The sequence below is a fragment of the Camelus ferus genome, chromosome 2 (genome assembly GCF_009834535.1).
Source record: "Camelus ferus isolate YT-003-E chromosome 2, BCGSAC_Cfer_1.0, whole genome shotgun sequence".
Taxonomy (NCBI): Eukaryota; Metazoa; Chordata; class Mammalia; order Artiodactyla; family Camelidae; genus Camelus; species Camelus ferus.
Window position 1 is genome coordinate 101,940,714 of NC_045697.1, and position 17,723 is coordinate 101,958,436.

At 36.1% G+C, this 17,723-nt stretch overlaps 1 protein-coding gene across 1 annotated transcript in view; it reads left to right on the forward strand.

Moving 5' to 3' along the window:
- The first annotated feature begins 203 nt into the window (after nt 1-203).
- Nucleotides 204-17,723, forward strand: part of SMARCA5 (SWI/SNF related, matrix associated, actin dependent regulator of chromatin, subfamily a, member 5) — a 33,986-nt gene continuing 16,466 nt past the window's right edge. The window contains exons 1-9 of the mRNA XM_006187213.2: nt 204-832; nt 4,247-4,321; nt 8,634-8,800; nt 11,344-11,444; nt 12,943-13,043; nt 13,831-14,010; nt 15,112-15,267; nt 15,366-15,497; nt 17,538-17,606. Of these exons, the coding sequence (XP_006187275.2) occupies nt 656-832; nt 4,247-4,321; nt 8,634-8,800; nt 11,344-11,444; nt 12,943-13,043; nt 13,831-14,010; nt 15,112-15,267; nt 15,366-15,497; nt 17,538-17,606 (1,158 nt within the window). The 5' untranslated portion in view covers nt 204-655. The remainder of the gene's footprint in view (nt 833-4,246; nt 4,322-8,633; nt 8,801-11,343; nt 11,445-12,942; nt 13,044-13,830; nt 14,011-15,111; nt 15,268-15,365; nt 15,498-17,537; nt 17,607-17,723) is intronic.

Consider the following 17,723-nt stretch of genomic DNA (forward strand, 5'->3'; position numbering starts at 1 on the left):
GCCTGGAGCACGGCTCTCGCATCACGCCCGGGAGCCGACGCACAAGCCTACGTCTAAGAGTTCTCCCTCGAGGCCCCGCCCACTCCTCCCCCTAAAGCCCGCTGGGGACCTCGGAGGGGGCGTGGCCAAGGGCAGTGAGAGGGGAATGCGCATGCGCACTTGGTACCCAGTCATTTGGCCAACTATCAATCTCGCGAGTGTTGAAAGTCGGTGGCGTAGGTAGTAGACCTGGATGCGGGCGAGATAGATGATATCTGCCAGAGGAAGAAGGCGAGGCCGCGAAGCCAGTTCCCAGACTCGGCCCCTTCTTCGCTTTCCTTTCGTTTCCCCCTAACCCTCCGCCCTCCTGTAAATCAGCCCGCCTTCCCTGACCTCTGTGACCCGGGTGGCCCCGCCCACTCTCGTCGACGTGATTCCCGCCGTGAGGTAAAGCGCTGGTCGAACCCGGAGCCCGGTGGAAGAGGGGGCCGAGGACGAGAGGGGGAGGCTGCTGGGCCTGGCTCCGGCTCGTCGCCGAGCGGCGGCGCAGGGGGCATTCGGGTGGTCCTCTCGCTCCTCCATCTGCTCATTGCGACGTAGCCACCCAGGCCTAGGCTTCCTCCTCACCCCTGCCGGCCCGGCCTCTGGCAGCAGCGGGTGACGCAGACGGAACATCATGTCGTCCGCCGCCGACCCTCCGCCACCCCCGCCTCCTGAGAGCGCGCCTTCCAAGCCCGCTGCCTCGGCCGCCTGCAGCGGGAGCAGCAACAGCAACAAAGGCAGCGCCGAGGGCGTCGCGGCCCAGGCGGCTCCCTCTGCGGCCGGCGCCGGCCCCGCGGACTCCGAGATGGAGGTGAGGGCGGCTTGTGGCGTGGGGAGAGGGCGGGATGGGGAGGAGGAACTGGTTCCCTGGCCCCTATGGTCGTGAACAGACGCAGAGCCGAACTTCACCCCTCTGCACCAAAGCTCGGCCTCAGACCCTCGGGATCCGAAATGATGCTCTCAGCCCCGCGCCCTTGTGCTTCACCTATCCAGGTGGATTCAGTTGGATCTCTGGCACTTCCCACTTACATGTTTGTCTCTTCAGCGAACCTTGCCAGATCCTCGAACGCTCTTATTAGACATACGTTCTTGATTACTTAGGCCGAGAGACGTGTACCCCCCCCCCCCTTTTTTCCCTAGCTAGGCTCCCATCATTCTCTCGCCCATCTCTGAATCTGGCTTTTAGTTTCCACTCAACTTGGGGGAAGGGCGAGGGAGATGTCCCCCTAGGAAGCGAGGGTAGACCGGCGGGGTAGGGAAGGCATTTAAAAGCAGCGCATCCGAGTACTTGGGCCTCCTTTTCTTCATCCCGGTCCTTGCGGGGCGGTATCTGTTCTGGGCAGAAACAATGCCGAGAGCTGGATGGCCCGGGGCGCCGTGGGGATAAGCAGGGCGCAGCTGCTCCTGTGAAGGGAGAGGAGGCTCCTCCCAGGCACTGTTCCACGGGGAGGGAAGCGACCAAGGCAGCAGCAGCTGTCTTGAACCACCATCTAATTGGGGGCGGGGGGTAGGGGGGGACCACGGATGGGTGGATGAATGAATTAGTGAGTCAGGGACGGTTGGTTGGTTTTCAGACCAGCTCAATTCCTCTTTGAGGGCCTTGGCCTTATTTTGAAAATTGGTACCGCTCGCTGCCGAGCCTGCTTGCCTGCTGGGCTGGGGTTAGCCGGCCAGGGGGTGGTGACAGTCCTGCGAGGGTGGAAAGATTGGGGAACTGCCAGGCGGGTCTCTTGGGTGCGCTCCAAGGAAGGCTTTGCGATGTCTGGGAACAAAGTGATTGCTTGCTCCTTCCAGATTTTATTCTTGGCCTTCGATCTGTTTTAAGATATTTTATAGTCGAAGTCCAAAGATTTCTGGGATTTTTCCATCCTTGGATAGACTGAGTGAAGGTAGTACTGCTCTAAAAATGAACGTTTATGCAGAATTAACACAGTAAGGAAATGGTAGCGCAGTTTCCCGTTGAAGCATTCGGCGTATAATAGTTTTATTTGGGTACCAACGGTCTAACTTAGGGTGAAGTAACATGTTACTAGTTTTTGTGAGAACTTTCAGGTGAGGGTAGGTTTTGATAGAATAAAACATCTGATATTCTGTCGTTTTCAGTGAAGAGATTTGTTTCCGATTCACATCTACTTTTGCCTATTTTCTTTTCCTTAAGGTTTTAAATGGTTCTTTCCATTACTATGTTAACTTGGATTCCTGCTTCCTGGTTTAAGTGGGTTTGAAAATCTGACGCTGAAAGCAATTGTATGTTAATACGCAATTGTATGTTAATACGCAATTCTCTGCAAATTTCTGTCCGTAGTTTTCCTCAGCTTCTCAAAAGGGGCTGTTACTCAAATTTTGAAGTAACCAAAGTTTCATTAGAGGTGTTACAGAAATACCAGAAAGCAGAATAATTTAAAGTCTAAATTAAGTATTTTGGTTTTCAGGTGCCATTTTCAAGTTGAAGTGGAATTAAAGTTTAATTATGAATAGTACAGGTTATAACAAGTAACAAATGAAGTTAGTGGTGTTTTGTTTTGTTTTGTTTTGCCAGATGAGGAAACTTGAGTCTTCTGGTAAGCAGAACCTGTGATAGAACCCAGGTCTGGCTCTGAAGCTGACCCTTTTCCCACATATTTTGCCCTGTCATATTCTTAAAAAAAGATGTCTGACAATTTCATTTATTGACGAATGAGTTAGTTTTACCTTCTCAGTAGAGGAATATCGGTACTTTTACTTTTTATCAATCTTTTCACTGACTAGATTTTGGTTTTTTTCTTCACATTATAGTGTGACTTTGTTCTTTTCAAAGAAACGTACCTTACTTTAGTCTGTTCTCTTTTAACTGAATTCAGAAATCATTGAGGTTCCCTGGTTAAAAACTAGATTTGAGCACGCATATGTAATATATCTGACAGTCTGTTTCATAGTTGAAAAAAATTTTAATGCCCTTTTCTTGTTTGAAAGTAGAATTTAAGGTGGATTTTTCCAAAATCTTTTATTTTCTGACAAAGCCCATTTTCCTAGAAATATTAGCTAGCTTTTCTATGTATGAAGTTAATTTTTCCTTTTTGCTTGTGGTGCTGATAGGTCAGGGGAGCAATCTCATTTTTTGTTTATTACTGTGATCTTTTTGACATTGTGGATGGGGCCTGTCTTTCATTCATCCTCATCTCTCACTATTGACAAGACTGATAGGTAGGTACACTATATACCAGTAATCATAGGACTTCAAGAGTCCTGAAATCCAAACCTTTTTTTTTTTTAACTATGAAAGAAATAATGACTGCTGTTGGAAAGCACATCTTACTTTTTAAAGATGTATTTGATTTTTCATGGTATCTATCCCAGTACCATTTTGTAAAGTAGGCTAGGTAGATGGCTTTGTCGTTTTTTTACTTGTGGAGACCTGAGATTTTTGTGATGAGCTTTAAGTTCCACAGGTGCCTAAAGGTCTTAGCAGTGAAGTTAGACTTGAATTTGGGTCATTTGGCCTCTTAATTCATGTGCTATACCAGCCCCTTTCCCCCCACCTTTTTAATCACAGATAACTTTATTGTAGTATATATTGCCAAGCACAGATTTGAATATCATTGATGAAAATTACACTTTTACCAACAGTTCTTACATTGTTCTTTTAATGGATGAGTGGAACTTTGCAATGTAGTTGTTTTTTGTTGTTTGTGGCATTTTTGAATGTCAAGGTGAATAAATTTGCAAGAATAACACATTTATTACCAACTAGAGAATTAGATTGTAGTTAAAGGTCATTCAATTTAGGCTGCATGGTGAATTTTTTAATATTCCAGAAGATGGGAATCAGGGTGACTAAGGCCACTTTCCAGGTGTACATTTGTATAGTAGTGCAGTAGACACTGCAATTTTATGATTAAAATGGAATGTATTTTCTTCATATTTTATACTATTTAATTTGGCTTATAATTTTTGATTAGGAAAAGAAACCGAATTGCTGAAAGTAATTTTGTTCTAGGATGATGTAGATAATAATCTTGTGTTTCAATCTTGGCAATAGCCACACAGTTTACATATTGGGCTTAAATAAATTATCATCTGGTATTTTTCATCAAGGTTTCCTATCAGGTTAAATGACAGCCATTTAAGTATTTAGGAAATTTGAGACAGAAGTGTATTACTTAGAATGTGTTTTGACAGAAATCAGTCTAATAATGATGTGTCAAGTATTCTTGAAGAACAATCCTTGGTTTTTCCCTCCTACCAGGAAGTATTTGATGATGCGTCTCCTGGAAAGCAAAAAGAAATCCAAGAACCAGATCCTACCTATGAAGAAAAAATGGTATGTTCTAGGTATATGAATAGAGTCTTATAATAACCTTTTAAGTGTACCAAAATTAAGGCACAGATACCCAGTTTAAATATGTGTAACATGGGGTACTATGACTTTTGTATCTTACTTATTTGACTATGTAAAGCAAATATGGAAATACTACATGAATTCATGTATTAATGTCAATATACGGATTATGTTAAAACCCCCTTTAATTTAAGATTTAGCATTGAGATGATTTAAAGACCAGAGAAGTAATTATTCTAAATGTGTTTATTCTGGTCTGTCTAGCATTCTACTCTACTGGTTACATAGAGAATAATATATGCTCCTTGCCTACATCCTGCTTATAATATGGGTGAGATCCTTACAGAAGAGAATATGAATGTTATATTGAAATCCTTGAAGACCCAGCTCACATTTCATATCCTCTTAGAAAACTTTTTTTTAACAATGAGTTAACTAGTATCTACAAAGAGCTTTAAATTTTAATTCAATAATACTAACGGTGAATGCTTACTATGTATTGGGCCCTTGTTCTTTGTGCTTTATATGGATTAAACTCATTTGTTTTGAAATCTTAAAAAGTTAAAATAGCATATGTAATAATAATACCACTGCACAACACAGTATGCTCCTTAATAGTGGGAACAGTGTCTTGAGCTTTCTGTCTTTAGCACCCAGAACAATATCTGGCACATGTTTCACTTTCCCTTTGTTCTTTGGCTTTCTCTTCAGTGTCAGTAAATATTTTTTATTCTCTTAAGTAGATTCAAAAATCCTAAAAATATATGTATTTTACATGTGCACATGCATATATGTAAACACATATAATGTGCAAAATACATAGAGCAGTGTGTAAAATAAATGATATATTCTGTATGATTTCTGTTACATTTTATATATGTGTGTATCTGTAACTGTCCTATCTCCTTTCTTTGCTCTCAAAATTTGTTTAAATAAAAAGATGTATTTTCCAGCTCTGCTTTTTCCATTCATTCCTTTAAACCCATCACAGTTTAGATTCTGTCATTTACACTGCACTAGTGATTCTAAGTGCCAGTTCTTTAACTTTATTTTAGTTTCATTCTCCTTGATCTCACTTGTGTTTGACATTATTGATCACTCCACAAAATTTTTACTTGCCGTAAGAGACTTTTCCCCTTGATGATATCCATGTCATTTCTGCTTGATTGTTCCTTTGTCCTTCTTCATTACATTCTGAGCATTTGTTTTTGGACCTTGTCACTGGTTTTCATCTGCCATCTTTAAACTGAATACTTCTGAACATTTATCTGTAGCCCAGGTGCCTCCATCCGTTTTCATTTGCTTTTGGACATTTCAGTCCCTTTGGTACCTCTTATTTAGGAATATCCAAAACTGAATTCACTATCTCTACCCCACACTTCTACTTAGTGTTCTCTCAATGAATAAAAGTTTCTCTTAATAGATACCAAACTGTATATGACAGTACCTCATAGGATTAGTAGTCTTGGCAAATTTAACCTCATAAATATTTCTCTTATCTTTTCTCCATCACTCTAGTTCAGTATTCTTCTGTTGCATGAATTATTTTGTTGGCATCTTTATTTGGCTCCTTTCTTATATCTCGTCTTCCAAATCTTTTCATGTTATTGCAGAGTACATTTATGACACAAATCTGATTATATAATGGAGATTTTCAATAGTTCTTTACAATTTTTTTCAGGTGCCCTTTATTGCAATTTTTTCCTCACTTCCTACAGGTTTTTCACTCTCAGTTTTAATTTCCTTTTTCAACATAAGCAGTTTTCTTGTAAGCAATCTCCTTATCATCTGCTAGTTTCTAATTGTAGGTAATTCTTGATGTGTACTCTTCGTTCTTGAACCCAAGAAGCTGAGTACTGCTTGAGAAAACTGAAATAATAGTGCTGATTGGTACAGGAATACATGTATGGTTTTTACTCTCTTGGGCTTTCAGTATTTATTGCTCAACAGTTCCATTCAGCCATTCTAAAATTTTGCTGCTCTAAGTATTCTACTCCTTTTCTGCCACACCCTCATTTACAGTCTTCCTCCACAAAGAATTGCAGGCCCATCACCAATGTATTTCCTCTACATTTCCAAACACGTATGGCTTCTGCTTTCCTGATCATCTCCTTATGTCTCAGAGAAAAGCTTTTTCCAAAGCTGTTGATTTTAATCTTCCATTTGATTTTGATTTCTTTCAGGTTCCTGATCTTACTTTATTGTGTTCTGCTTTTTAGGAAGCAGTTTTTCTCCTTACACCTCTTGTCTTTAAGCTTTTAAGTCATTTTTTATTTTAACCTCATTTTTTCAAGCTAAAAGGTCTTTGCCTGTTACTCCCTCTTACCCTTTGCTATAATTCTAAAAGCTTATTCTTTAAATGTTGTTCTGAATGCCTTGGTTCTTTGCAGCTAGTTTGTAACCCCATCACTGCATGAATGAATGAGAGGATTTTGGAAATTATGGACTCTTCTGTTGAACCCTAGTGAAGTTTATACTTAGTTCTTTAAATTCTCAAATTTTACCTTGTAGAAGATAACAAAGATCTTGGATATTTTTGATCTGAGATCATGAACCATACTTTGAAAAAATACTTTAAGACATCTAGAGCCATTAAAGGGTTTTGAGCATCAGAGAGGTATGATAAGGTCTAAGAATTGGGGGGACCCCTCCCTTCTCAGTTTGAAACATCACCTCTGTTAGGATTTTCCTGATCGTCCTAGTTAAAATTTAAATGCTACTCCCACTTCCCATCTTTTTCTTACTCTGCCTTATTTTGCTTATGAGTATTTATCATCTTCTGACACTTTAACATAATTTACCTATTATCTTTAATTTCAGTATTGGACTGTAATGAAAACTTCATGAAGAAACAAAGTCTTCTTTATAAAGAAACCTTTTCTGGTAGACACAAAAATATTTGTTGAATTGAAGAGAATATTGATTTGAAAATGTTTTGAAAGATGTGAAGAATACATACATATTCAGTGATTTGAATACTGTAGAAAAACTTTTACTTTAAAATATCTAGACTCTGACCTATCTGAATTTATTTTCAGAGCTTATTTATCTTGATTCCAAATGTAATTACAAATAATGGAATAGCCTTTGAAGCCCCAACATCTTCTTGTTGCCCGTTCTTGGCTTTTCTTTTATTATATATGTGTTAAGAAAGGAAACTGCAAAACACATATACATGTATGTATCTTGGTTCAGTATTTTAAAACTGATCTGAAGCTTGTCATCTGTAGGACCATTACTAGGGAGAAGCATGTTGACAGCCTGTTGTTAATTGTATGGATTGGGCTACATTTGTGACCTAATGAAACACTGTCACCATGTGCCTTCCTGATAGCAAATTGGGCTTCAGTTTTTACAATGGTGTGATTTTTACAAATTACATTTTTCTTTAAAAAACATAGCTTTTGCAATATTATTTTTGACTGCCACGTGTTTACTTTGCTAGATAAGATGTTTTGTAATTAATTCTAAAACTGACATTTTAAACATTTTTAGGGAATGAAATGTTGAGTAACTAGTTTCTGTTTATTGAGCTTTTGTCTTGTTTCTCCTTTTTTTAACCAAACTATTATTAGTGTGTCCATAAGTCTGTTACATAAAGGCTCTAGATATCCATTTTCGTTTATTTTTATGAAAACTTGATTTCAAGCATCTTAAATTGTTTTTGGTTTAAATTCTTCCAAACTCATTCAAAGCAGCAAATGTTAGATATGAAAGTAAGAGTGGTATTAAGACCTGCATTGGGTAAATGACTATTTCATGAACTTAATAGATGTTTTTCAAGTGGGATACCATTTTAAAATTTGACACAGCCCAACTGATAAATGACCAATGGATTTCCCCCCTTCTGAATAAATTCACTTGTATTGCTCAGTGTCTTGATTTTTTTGATATTTTTTCGTCAACCAAATTGAAGTATAATTGACACACGATAGTTTTAAGTTTGTAATTCAATGAGTTTTGGTAGATATATACAGTCATTTAACGATCTTCAGTCAGTATGTAACAGTTCTGTCATCCGCAAACCTTTGCTCCTGCTCTCATCCCCTTGCCACTTCAGATCCGTTTTCTGAAAAATCACTACTTAGAATTTCATATCAGTCAGATCCTGTAGTATATATAGTCTTTTAAGTTTGGCTTCTTTCACTTAGTGTAGTGCTTCTGAAACTCATCTATCAATCAGTATCAGTAGTTCCTTTTTATTGTTGAGTTTGTTATATGGAGGCATGTTGAAACTTTGATTTCTCAAGTTGTATTACTATTCTGATAAACTGTATTTTAAAATTTTTTGCAGCAAACTGACCGGGCAAATAGGTTTGAGTATTTATTAAAGCAGACAGAGTTGTTTGCACATTTCATTCAGCCTGCTGCTCAGAAGACTCCAACCTCACCTTTGAAGATGAAACCAGGGCGCCCACGAATAAAAAAGGATGAGAAACAGAACTTACTATCAGTTGGCGAGTGAGTAATAGTCAATACTTAATAGTTGAGCCAAATTTATTTTTGATAATCTTCATTACAAGCATAAAACCACTTCATTAAAAAAAATTATTTTAGTGCTGTTATTTGGCCCCAGTTGGCTTGGCAGAATGTAACCATACATATATAAATAAATAAAAATATGCATAATGCTTTAATTTTATATGAACTGAGTAGGGAATTCAGATGTTATCCACTCCTTGGAGTGGAAACAACTGCAGAGGTTAGGTGGCCTGTTTAACATCACCTAGAAGGAGTTAGAATAATCCGAGTTTGAATTTAGATTTGACTTGGAGCTAGTCTCCTAAACCACATACACACGTTGAGGGTATTGCTTTTATCTGAAGTCTGTACTGGTGTGGATGTTGCGATCATTTATACCACAGCTGTTTGTTTAAATTTTTTGTTATATACTTAGTTGGCTTTATATATATCAAAGTATCAGGTTATATGCCATCATTATATGTTGTTTCAAAGTGTGTAAAGTCTTATATGTTGAATTTATAAATTATTTTTTAGAATTTGTGCTGGTTGTATAACTAAGATGTTTAGGTAACAATAATTAATAAATTTAGGGCAATCTTGGCTCCATGGAATGGCTAATTCCCAAAGTGAAAAATGAAATGTGACCAGTAATTAAAATATGCATGGTTCTCTAAAAGAGGAAATTGCAAACTGTTATCAACACTGTTAAATTTACTACATGATATACAGAAACATGGAGGTATGAGCTCTGTCTCTAAGGGATTGTCATCAAAAAGCATTTTACCTTAATTTTATTTGGAATATGCTACTGTACTAATGTATCTTACTGCTTATTTATTGTGTGTAACCAAAGTGCTTTTGTTTTAATATGTATGAAACTTTTCATAAGAGAACTTTGCACTTCATATGTATTTAAATTGTTCTGACTTGAGAAGTTTGCAGCTATTTAAGTAGCATCAGTCTCATGCTCCAGAAATGCGAACTAGTATAATAGATTTTGTTATGGGGTAGTCAATATAATGTTATGAAAAGAAACACTTCTATTAAGATCCTATAAAATAAAGATACTGTGTAGCAAATACATAAAAAATTGTTCAGTTTGATCTTACTGGTGTTATTGAAAAAAAGGAGTCTTGGGTTAACAGATTTCTTCTCTAACCTTCAGACCATCTTAAATAGAAAGTTAGCTTAAGCAAAGTAATTAGGGTGTTTGTACTGCCCTGTCCTTTGGTATAAGGATGTGGATGATCTCTTTTCCCTTTACCTCATCTAGTTAAATTGAGTGATGCTTCCCTTTGAAGTAATAAAGCATATTCCATCTTTTATCTTCAGTTTTAACAGCCACAATAATCAGCTATCTTGCTATTGTGAAGATTTTATTTAAAAAAACAACAACAAAGTTCTCTCAGTTTATGGAGACTAACTTGGGGTTGGGTAGATCTTTGCACAAAATTTCACAGGGTTGGAAGACAGAGAAGCACAAAAAATAACACTTAAACTAAGACATTCTCATTAGAAGCACATAAAACAGGCAAGAATATCTTTGCATTTTTATTGCCTTGTCCTGCATTTCTGAGGAATGTTTCTCTGTCTGGGAAGGCTGGTTCTCTCTTTCCACCAACCATGTAGTTTTCATAGAAATAAAGTAATAAATTAGATTTAGAGGTCACAAGAGTAGAATAATCTACTGTTTTGTAATTTAAATGAAAATATTTGTTGAAAGTATGAAGGTATAATTGGAAACTCGAGAATTGGGGAGTAGGTAGTTTTATTAACTTGAGTCCTTTAGAGATTAAGAAATCTGGCAATATAACTTCAGAAAATTAGTTTTTAAGCAGGTGTATCTGACTCTTAGGATGTAGAATTTCGGCATGTGTATTTAAGAAGCTTTGAGTAATTCTGATGAATCTCTGGTTAAGAGTCATTACTTAAGCCCTGAGTCTCTTATTTCTGCATATTTTGGAGATTTTGATGAAAGTTGTAGTTTTTAAAATGTGATTTCTGAAACTGTTTTGAGGTGGGAACCAAAATACTTAAAAAGTAACTTTAAAATGCAAATTATGAGGTTTTTCTGACTGCATAGTTCCTTAAAATTAAAATTATCACATTTAAGTTTATCAGATTAACCTAAGATACTGTTGTTTGTTTTAAGTAAAGGTAGATTTATTTACAGAGGTACATAGGCTGTTTCAGAACGCAAGAGAAAGGCCCCAGGGTGTAGGGGTTGAGTGCTCAGGTTAAAGTAAAAGTAGATACACACTCCATAGACAGAGTGTGGGCCATCTCCGAAGACGAGGGAGCAAGAGAGGAGGCCTATTCTGTTTAAATATGTATATTTTAGAAAACCATGTAAAGCATTTCAGGTTAAATTTTACTAGTAATTTCTACTATTTTTTTTAAGTCTTAATTTATGTGCCTGTTAAAAAAAAAATCCTTGAATCATCTTGGTCAGCCTTTTGACTATTAATATTGAAATAGTAGCTGGTAGTTAAAATTAAAGGCAAAACTCAAATCACTTGATTTTATTTTAAACTTGACAGCTATCGACACCGAAGAACAGAGCAAGAGGAGGATGAAGAATTATTAACAGAAAGCTCCAAAGCAACCAATGTTTGCACTCGATTTGAGGACTCTCCCTCATGTACGTTATATGTATTTAATTACTTGATTTTTTGAAAATCCCCTTTTGAGACATCCTTTAGTTACTGTTTTGGATTTGTCTTGGCTGCTAGCTTATAAAGGGAAATTTTAATAGTCTTTTGAAGTTTATTGTGAAATGAACAAGATTTTTTTGGATGGAAATTATTGTATATTAGTATGATAGTAGTGCTATATTTCAAAGGAGTGTGAAATGCCATTGTGTTTATTGTTGCCCAAATGTACATGCAAGACTAGGCTTTTGCTTTATATTTGCCCCAGATAAGAAAACTATTGTGTAAAAAAAGGTACTTCATGAAGACTTTCCTTTACTTACCTCCTGATTTTGTATTTGTTTTAAATTTTTTCCCCAAATGTACTTGTTATTAATGGTTTTCCAAAAGAAAACCTGATTTTAACCAGGTTTAAGTTTTACCTACAAAAAAATCTTGATTGTCTGGTGGCACATTTGTCTTTACTGAAGCCTAGCATTTTTTCTTTCCAACCTCCTTTCTCTGTTTCACTTGATGACAAGTTTCTGTGAGCACAGTGGTTGTGAGCAAAAAAATTCACAATGGTCAATATAGGACATAATTTTGGATTTGTTATTTAATTAACTGAAACCTTGAACTCTTAGCAAACTACTTCAGAGAAGACAGGATCTGGTTAGAAATTCAGCAGTCTGTTTAAAGTGTGTACCTTCAGATTTTTTTGGCTGCAGAGTACCCAGTTTCCATTTCTTCATGAAGCTAGAGGCCAGAGCCAGATAGCTGGTATAAGGGGGAGGAAAGGAAATTTGAATTATTTTGGGTTACCTCTTACATTCCTACACTGTAACTGGTTTTCCCAGCATTGATTAGCTTTTCATCCCAAAGCAGTGTTTTTGAAAAGGGGATGGAATATAGAATGTCCTTTTTTTTTAAGTTGAGTTTATTGTGATCCATATACTCAGTAATTATTCTGGGATGGAGAATACTACAGTAAGCCCTGAAAGAGAGATTGTCTCTCTTTATAGGACCTGTTGGTAAAGTAACTTGTAGAAGGGTAAAAGAAAAACAATCTCTTAATTCGTTTCCCCTTTATTAGGAGGAAAACATTCCCCAGAGAACCTCTGTTTGGGTCATCAGAGAAGTTGAAGATGCTTGGCTAGAAACACTTGGAGTAACATTAAAAAAGGGAATAAAGAGGCCAAAGAGTCTCTAGGAGCAATAAATGGGGAACAGGAAATGAGTGATGTGGGGTACTCTGATGCCTACAGTCATGTTTCCTGTACTCTGTTGTCTTCCATATCCATCTGCTCCTCCTCCACTAGGCCATAGCAGCTACCTCTAGTGCCTTGGAACTTGGAGAATTCCCATTCTTAAAACCTAGTATAGAAAGTAAAGTCAGAATTAGAATATGTGTGTAAGGCTAAGTTAAACCTCTGAGAATCAAATGAATGGGGCTGCCCACATGTATTTCTTGTCTTTAAAATGTACACTTGATTTTTCTTTTGTTCCTAGATGTAAAATGGGGTAAACTGAGAGATTATCAGGTCCGAGGATTAAACTGGCTCATTTCTTTGTACGAGAACGGCATCAATGGTATCCTTGCAGATGAAATGGTATGTGTTTGGTAGCTTTTTAGAAAAAAAAATTTTTTTGTGTCATTTAAAACCTTGTATATCATGAGATTTATAAAGGTTAAGGCTTATAACATATAGTTTTATTGATTATATTCTAAAACTGTTAGCAAACTAATCTTCTGTCAGACTGGAGTAAGCTCACTTTAGTTGCCTAAGCGTGATCTGTACTTAATTATTATTTATGAAAGTGTAATAAATTAAAAGTTGATACATTTTGAGAAACTTGCCTTTGGTTGACTTTTGTAATATGATTTAGCCATCTCCCCCCACTTCTGTAAAACACAGGTAGGGTCAGTTGAATGTCATCAATAAATATTTTCTCCATGATGGTAGCTTGTACAGTTCTATCTCATAAAACGTTATATCTTGTTTACTACTTACTAGTTATGTAGTATTCACTACATAAGTTTCACTACATAACTTTAAGTTTCCCTGTAACTATAGTGCTAAAACAATTGCTTGGAGAAAGTATGAAGTCTAAAGAAATAGGTTTCAATTCTAGCTCTGCTGGGTGACCTTGGAAAAGTCAATTCAAACATCTGGGCCTTACAGAGATGGTAGTAGTACCTCCTTCAAAAAACATTCAAAGACATCTTATGAAAGTTAAATGACATAACACTCATAGTCTTGACTCGTAGCAAGTTCTCACCATTTTGTTAGCTATACACGTAGCTTTTCTTTAAAATGTTTCTGTATATTCAGGAAGTATAAATATAGAAGTCTGTTTTATTTTTGTTTTTCATTGCTTTGTGGTTAATTCTTTTAGGGCCTGGGAAAGACTCTTCAAACAATTTCTCTTCTTGGGTACATGAAACACTATAGAAACATTCCTGGTCCTCATATGGTTTTGGTTCCTAAGTCTACCCTACACAACTGGATGAGTGAATTCAAGAGATGGGTACCAACACTTAGATCTGTTTGTTTAATAGGAGATAAAGACCAAAGAGTAAGTTTCTCATATTTCATTACATTTTTGGTATTAAAAGAATTTGATTTTAGGTTTGGGGGTGGGGTTAACTAGAGGAGGGATAAGAGAAAGGGTCCAGTAATAAACAGTCTTCACAAATATGTTAACTTGTTGGTTAAGACTCATACTGGGGAAAAGGAATTGTAGACTATAGAAAGCTGTAAGAGTATAGTTCATTTTTCCTGCTTTTTGGGGATGGTTATAAAATAAAAGGCTGTGTTCCCATTCTAGAAGTATTTTCTTACTTTAAGGGAAGTTTTGAGTTTGTGAGGTGGTTGGAAGTTTGAGAAGCCAGATTTTTAGATTGTTGTGTATAATCGTTGTAGTCACAGAATAGTAATTTGTAATGGTAAATAGTAAAAATAATTAGTAATTTGGTGGGTTGATATGATACCTCTTGAAATCAGTCAAAATATTGTCAATTGTCACATTCTTTTTAGAAGATACAGAAATAACAATGACACTTAAGAATATAAAGTTAGATTTTAAAATGTACTTGTACTGTATTGAAAGATTTTTAAATGTACTCATACAGTATGTGACTGTACATAATTTCATTTTCCCTTCATTCAGCTATCAGTGATGATTCTAGGTTTCTTTTCTCCCTTTATAGATACTTTGGGTATTTTAAGTTACCAAATTGCTTTTTTTTGCTTCGAAACTCAATTTTTAAACTAGTCTTTGCTTTAGTTTCCTCACCTGTAAAATGAGATAATAGCAATGTCTTACTAGATCTGTAAACATGAAAGGAATGAAATGCTTACTGCAAATTAGCCTTTAGTCCGTAATATCTTCACGTCAGAAAACTATCCTTTGCCTAGACAGCTGTGTCATACGAATTTCAGCACCTAGGGGAATCAAGGAAGGAAGACATTTAAGAATTAGTCTATTGAATTTTGCCAGTTACTTTTTACACATACGATTACTGAAGTTAATTTGAGCTGGTTCTCACTGCTTGCATACCATAGCTATAACTCAATTTCTTTTTAATATTCTCATCCCTTTTACATTGAATTATATCCTTGTCATTAGTAAAATTTAATGTATTTAAATGTATTTTTTTTCCCTCTTGCTACACAGGCTGCTTTTGTCAGAGACGTTTTACTACCAGGAGAATGGGATGTATGTGTAACATCTTATGAAATGCTTATTAAAGAGAAATCTGTTTTCAAAAAATTTAATTGGAGGTACTTAGTTATAGATGAAGCTCACAGGATCAAAAATGAAAAATCTAAGGTAATTTGATATTTAGATGTGAAAATCATTTGTGCCTTCATTTAGAATTTGATCAATATGCAGAATATTCATTCTAATGATGAATTTGTTTCTTTCAGTTGTCAGAAATAGTGAGGGAATTCAAGACTACAAATAGGCTATTATTAACTGGAACACCTCTTCAAAACAACTTGCATGAGCTTTGGTCACTCCTTAATTTTTTGTTGCCAGATGTTTTTAATTCAGCTGATGTGAGTATTTCTTATTATTTTCTGGTTGAGATAATAATAGTTTATTTAATACTATACATTTTTTGTAATAGAATTGGCCTACTTCAGAAAAACAAACGAACTCAGAAAAAGAGGTCAGATTTGTGGCGGAGGCAGAGGGTGGAGAGAAGGGGTATTGGATGAAGGCAGTCAAAATGTACAAAGTTTATTGTACTTGCTTATCTTCCAGTTATAAGAGAAATAAGTACTAGAGGTGTAATGTACAGCATGATAAATGTAATTAACACTGCTGTATGTAATATATGAAAGTTAAGAGAATAAATCCTAAGAGTTCATTACAAGGGAAATTTTTTATTTCTTTTATTTTGTATCTGTGAGAGGATGGGTGTTCACTAAACATTGGGTAATCATTTCATGATGTGTAAGTCAAATCATTGTGCTGTACACCTTAAACTTGTATGTGCTGTACAACAATTTATCTTAATGAAACTAGGAGAAGAAAAAAAGAATTGGCCTGCCTTTAAGCACTGCTTGAGATGATAATTTATTTTTCACACTTTCAGGTAGTTATCCTAGTGTAATCTACCAGGTTTAGTATGCGTTCTGACAGTTTACTTTTGTGCCTTTCAATTTTAATCTCATTTTATAAATCATGGTTTGTTCTCTCTAGAATGTCATAGATTCCCATTCTTCTTTGATGGTCATGTTGGCCTGACATTGTTTCAGTGGCTCTAGGTGGACTGCTTATGTTCTTAAGGTGGTGATCAGGGTAGTCCCCAGGTGAATTTGTATACTTCATGTTGCCTGTGTTTTAGGTCCCCAGGGATGGCCTCTCCCCAAGATGGCCTTCAAGTTTGGTGAAATCTGTCTAGCCATTCTTTTTTATGGTCCAGCAAAGATAGAACCTAATCTTTACCTTCGATAAATTATTTCCAGTGATAGAAATGGTTAATTAGCTATTTGACCTATTGATTGTACTTAGGAATATAATATGTATTATGTTGAGAGTCTGTGCTGTTTGTAATTTCAGTTTTTTGTTGGACTCGAGTTCATTTTTGAACCTTTGCTCCCATTGTTGTAGTGTGTGTGTGGCTTTGAAGAGCATATTCCAGTAAGTTCCAAAAAGGTGTTAATTTTGCCTTGTTATGTTATGTTAAGGATCATTTTTAAGAGTAGAGAAATTTGTGTTCTTGAAAGACATTTAATCAGTGTCTGCAAGCTACTTTATTTCTGCTTTTACGTATTTTTTTTTTGAGATAATTTCTTACATTGACACTTGTATTTGTTTAATACTTACTGTTAAAGCTTTGTTTTGATTAACACATGAATTCTAAGATTATGTTTACTAACAAAGCAAATACAGTTGACCCTTGAACAACACAAGTTTGAACTAGACAGGTCCATTTACATGTAGATTTTTTTTTTTCATTAGTAAATACTACAGTACTGTGTGATCTGCAGTTGGAGGACTGACTAAATTATAGGTGGATTTTCAGCTGCGTGGAGTGTTGGTGCTCCTAACCTCTGCATTGTTAAAGGGTCGGCTGCATATAATTAATACGCTAAAGAAGTAAGGATAGGGAAACTGTCCTTGTTCATATCCTACCCAAATACAGTAAAATGCTGGTAATCTCAATTTCACTTTTAGTAGGTTTAATTAAAAATGACATTGCTCTGGAAACTTTGTATTTGAGTAGTGTGAGTGATCTTCGAGAATAAACTGAAGTGATTTTAATGTTTAAGCTTTTCTGAAACTGAAGGATTTTTTTTTAAGAATATTGATTTTCTAATTCTATAAATCTTGATTTCCAACTGTTTTCTTTTCTCTCTGAAACTTGTCACCTTGACTTTTTTTGAGAAAAATGTTTAGGAGGTAACATGATTCTCAAACTAGTTCTAAAATTAATTGCTGACAGCACACGTGAAAAATAAGGAATTGAACTAAATGATTTTTGCCTTTCATTAATTTTAGAAATCATTGTTACATGCTATATAACTAGCATAATAGGGTATTTGTAGCTAATATTATCTCTGATCTTAATATATTTTTTGTTAATCTAGGACTTTGATTCCTGGTTTGATACGAACAATTGCCTTGGGGATCAAAAGCTAGTTGAAAGGCTTCATATGGTAAGTATTTTGGAGTAGGGTTAAAGAGCATGTTTCTAATGGGAAAAAAATTATACAGTTTTAAGTTAGTGGATTATTTTTCTGTTTACAAAAAACAGTGGCTTTGATCTGTTTGAA